The 4054-nt window shown below is 30.8% G+C and overlaps 1 protein-coding gene across 1 annotated transcript; it reads right to left on the reverse strand.

Moving 5' to 3' along the window:
• On the reverse strand, positions 674 to 1291 carry LOC107646212 (transcriptional regulator SUPERMAN-like). The gene has a single exon (XM_016350414.1). It carries the CDS (start codon positions 1289 to 1291, stop codon positions 674 to 676), a length of 618 nt encoding a protein of 205 aa, XP_016205900.1.

The following is a 4054-nucleotide window of genomic DNA, read 5'->3' on the forward strand; positions in this document are numbered from 1 at the left end:
TATATAATAGAGATGTATATAAAAAAATGTATAAACATCTTTTCAGGTTAGTTAATATATATGTATAAGGAGAAGAGTTTGGTACTGACGAAGACAGAGATAGAGCATCAAGATAAGAATAATCTGACTATTTCAACTAATTGATGAGAACTATACAGCTAGCTAGCAATGTTGAAAATGTGATCAAGAATCCCCCGAATTCCATCAATGGCTACCCTTCAATTTCAATCAATCTGATCTCTTAGCTTGTCCATTACATCAAACAGCTACTACCGGATCAACACTCTAGAGTACATGCTCTAGAAATAATGTAGAAAAGAAGCTAAGGAAAGAAAGAAAATATAAGTAGCAAGATTGTCCGAGTTCCACAAACCCAAGGAACTAGAAGAAACCACTCACTAAAAATTTTTAGTTAATACTAATAATATGTTGAAAACTCAGATGCAGTCGACTTCACGTGAAGTCGATATTTGAGAGCCATTAGATGATTTGACTTTTATCTAACGGCTTTCAGATATCAAGTTCACGTTAAGTCGACTTCACCTGAGTTTTCACCTAATAATATATATAGGTTACTAAATTAAATAACTATGTATCAAGTTTTTTCTTTTTAATTGAAGGTGAAAAAGCATCCATAGTAGTGTGCTTATATAGAAATTTTAAAAACAATAGATCATTGGCCTAATCGAAGCTCCAAATCTAAGTTGTTAGTTGGGTGCTTAAGCAAGCCTATTCCCAATTCCAAGGCGATGTTGTGGTTGTGCTCATCATCATCTTCCATTATAGCATTACTACTCCACCTTGCTGTGACTGTGGTGTTGTTACTGATCGTTTGAGGGGGAGGAAGAAGGTGTGATGTGATGAGTGTTGGTTTCTTATCGCAGCTACTTGTGGAAGCTGAAGAAGAATAAGAGCACAAAGTAATGCTACTAGGGCTATAATAAAGAGATGAAGAGGAAGGTATTATTGGGTGCTTGTTATTATTAGGCTTTAGGATGCTGCTAGGGTTAGGTTTATTAGGTTTATCAGAAAGCCATATTGATGATGATGATGATGATGATCTCAATCTTGCCCTATCTCTTCTATGAACATTCATGTGTCCACCCAATGCTTGTGCGGATTTGAACTCTCTCTTGCAAAAGCTACACCCATAGTTCCTCGCAGGCCACGATGATGAACAAATACTACTACGATGCTGCTCCTCCATTTCAAAGCTTGTATTATTATTGTTATTGTTGTCCTCTTTGTGCTGCTTCTTGTTGTTTCTTGCCACATAATACTTCCCTTCCATGGAGCTTCTCTCTTCTTATTCCACTCACATGCTGTGTCAAGCAAAAACAATATAACAACATTATTCTGTAAGAAAACGTGCATAAGAAGGAGATCCAGTTAAGAACTATATATATATGATGTGTAATGTTCGATATTGAAGCTAACCTTTGACAGACGGATGCGTGCTGATGAGAGAGAAAGGGAAGTAGATCTGAGGAAGGGTACTTCATATCAAAGCTACATATATAGCTATATGTTATTTGGATGGTTGCTTAGTTATCAGGTAGAAGAAATAATGGATGGATCGGAAAGCTGAATGTGTGAAAAAAAGTGCTATTTCCCTTTTTATTTTTTCGTCTCAACCAGCATCTAACGTTAAAGCTATTTGCAGATAATACTTCTACTACCATTGCACTCAACTACTATATATTACAGGCGCAGTTAAGAGTTTTTTTTCTTATATATTTTCTGTTAGTATTAGTTTTAAATCTTCTTGTTAAATCTCGTAAATGCAATATATATGCTCATATCTTTTTATATAATAAATTTAGGTGAGGAAATTAAAGCTAACAAGCTTCGTTATGCTCCCGTTATGAGAGAAAGGGGGTAAACAATTAAATTTAGAAAAAGTATAGGGTATTAATATATTATTTGTCAATTTATTGTCAATAATAATTAATTATTATATTTTAAACACATGTATAAGAAGACGTATCTAGAAAATATATATATAAAGACACTTTCATTAGACACAGTCATAAACAAAATATTTTTGTTAGACACATCTATAAAGACACTTCTGTTAAACACAATCATAAATAAGAGTTGACAGAAATTGGCAAAAATATTGTTGGTAACATAGCGGAATTGTTAAATTTAAGATTAATTTACTCTTTTAACCTTATTAATTTACATTATTCACACATTGTTCAAAAATGTTGTTAATTACCTATACTTTTTTCGAAAAAAAATATATGAACTTTCTTCAAAGAAATCGCTTATAAAATAAAGTTATATATGATATATCAGTTACCATCAATAAAATCTAATAGTCTCGATCGATCACTAAATTTCAACACAAAACAACTCACTGCACACACTCTCTCTCTCCTTTGTCATTTTATTTTCCTTTTCTTCTTTCTAGAAGTGGTGATGGGTAGAAGTGGTGATGGGTGGTCGTCGTCTTATTCAGGCTTAGTTTGGTAAAATTTTTACTTTTTAAAAGTAGTTTATAAAAGTTAACTTTTAAAAGATGACTTTTTAAAAGTTGTAGCATTTATATTTGGTAAATTAAATAAAACATAGTTTTTAATAAGCATAAGCAATATTAATTGTGTTTGGTAAAATAGCTTTTAAAATTTAAAAATACTATAATAGACATAAACACAAATATTAAATTTAAAAATTATTTAACATATGAGGTCATATTAGACTTTTAAATTTTGAAAAACACAAGCCAATTTTAAAAAACTCTATCCTAAGTGCTTTCAAAAGTACCCCGATCTTTTAAAAGCTGCAAGCACAAGCACATAATCTTTTTTATTTACCAAACACAAAATGAGAAGCTTGAACTTTTAAAAAAGCACAAGCACCTATTCAAAAAGCTTTACCAAACCAAGCCTAAGTCTCGAATCCACAGCACTACCATGGTAATGCAGAGCGGTAATGCAGAGCTTTTGATTTTTCGTGTGGAAGAGAGAAACGTGTATGACAATATGGTGTGAGGAAAGAGGTGTTTTATTTGGCTATGGGATGACACAAATTGGAGACACTGATTTGTTTGCATTGTTTTGTTTTTTAAATAAACAATCACAAAATCGGACGGTTCAATTTGTGATTTTGAAAATAAAAAAAATTTTAATGTTAAAATCAGACCGTCCGATTTTTATTTTAACAAGTAAAAAAAATAAAAAATACAAATTGGATCCTCCGATTTGGAGTTTAATTTTTTCTTTAAGTAAATCGGACCTTCCGATTTATATTTTTTTTTATCAAACAAATCGAACTGTCCGATTTGAATAAAACACCATATAAAAAAACACCTAATTTTTCAATAACAATGTATACAAATATATTTAATCAATATAAAAAAAATTAGCCTGGTAATTCATACACTTAATTATTTCATACACTTATAATTTGTTACTGTAATAAGAGAATAGGTAATACTTAGGGTCTGTTTGGGAAATTCTGGAAGTAGCTTTTTTTAATTTTTGACTTATGAAAAGTAGTAGTATTAATGTCTGGTGCAATTTTCAAAACCAAATTACAACCTTTTAAGAAGCTATTTTGGAGCTTATAGAGAAGTTAAAAACCTCTCATAATACTTATACTTTTCATTATATTTCTATAAAATAAGTATTTTTAGAGTTAAAAATACAAACACAAAATAACTTATTTATAAATTATTTTTAACAGAGTCATTTATTATTTAAGTTATTTTATCAAAAAAAACTTAATTAAGTTAGTTATCCAAACTAGCCGTTACTTACTTACACTATGTTGCATGTACTTAGAGAATAGTCAACGCTCGAAAATTGTTGTCATTTATGCTAGGTACACATTTACCTGATAAAATGTGACGGGTACAAATGTAACCACAAAAATCAATATTACGGGATCGATCTTCAGTAAAGAGAAATGTGAATATTTTGATCATCAAGATTGATGACTTCAGATGAAGCGTTTTATCCCGTTGACAAAAAATGAAAAGGCTTTGCCCTCTGATTTTATTTTGGGCCTGAAATCTATCTGCGATTCAATATGTTTTTGGTCTAACTGT

This window comes from Arachis ipaensis, chromosome B06, assembly GCF_000816755.2.
Source record: "Arachis ipaensis cultivar K30076 chromosome B06, Araip1.1, whole genome shotgun sequence".
Classification (NCBI taxonomy): domain Eukaryota; kingdom Viridiplantae; phylum Streptophyta; class Magnoliopsida; order Fabales; family Fabaceae; genus Arachis; species Arachis ipaensis.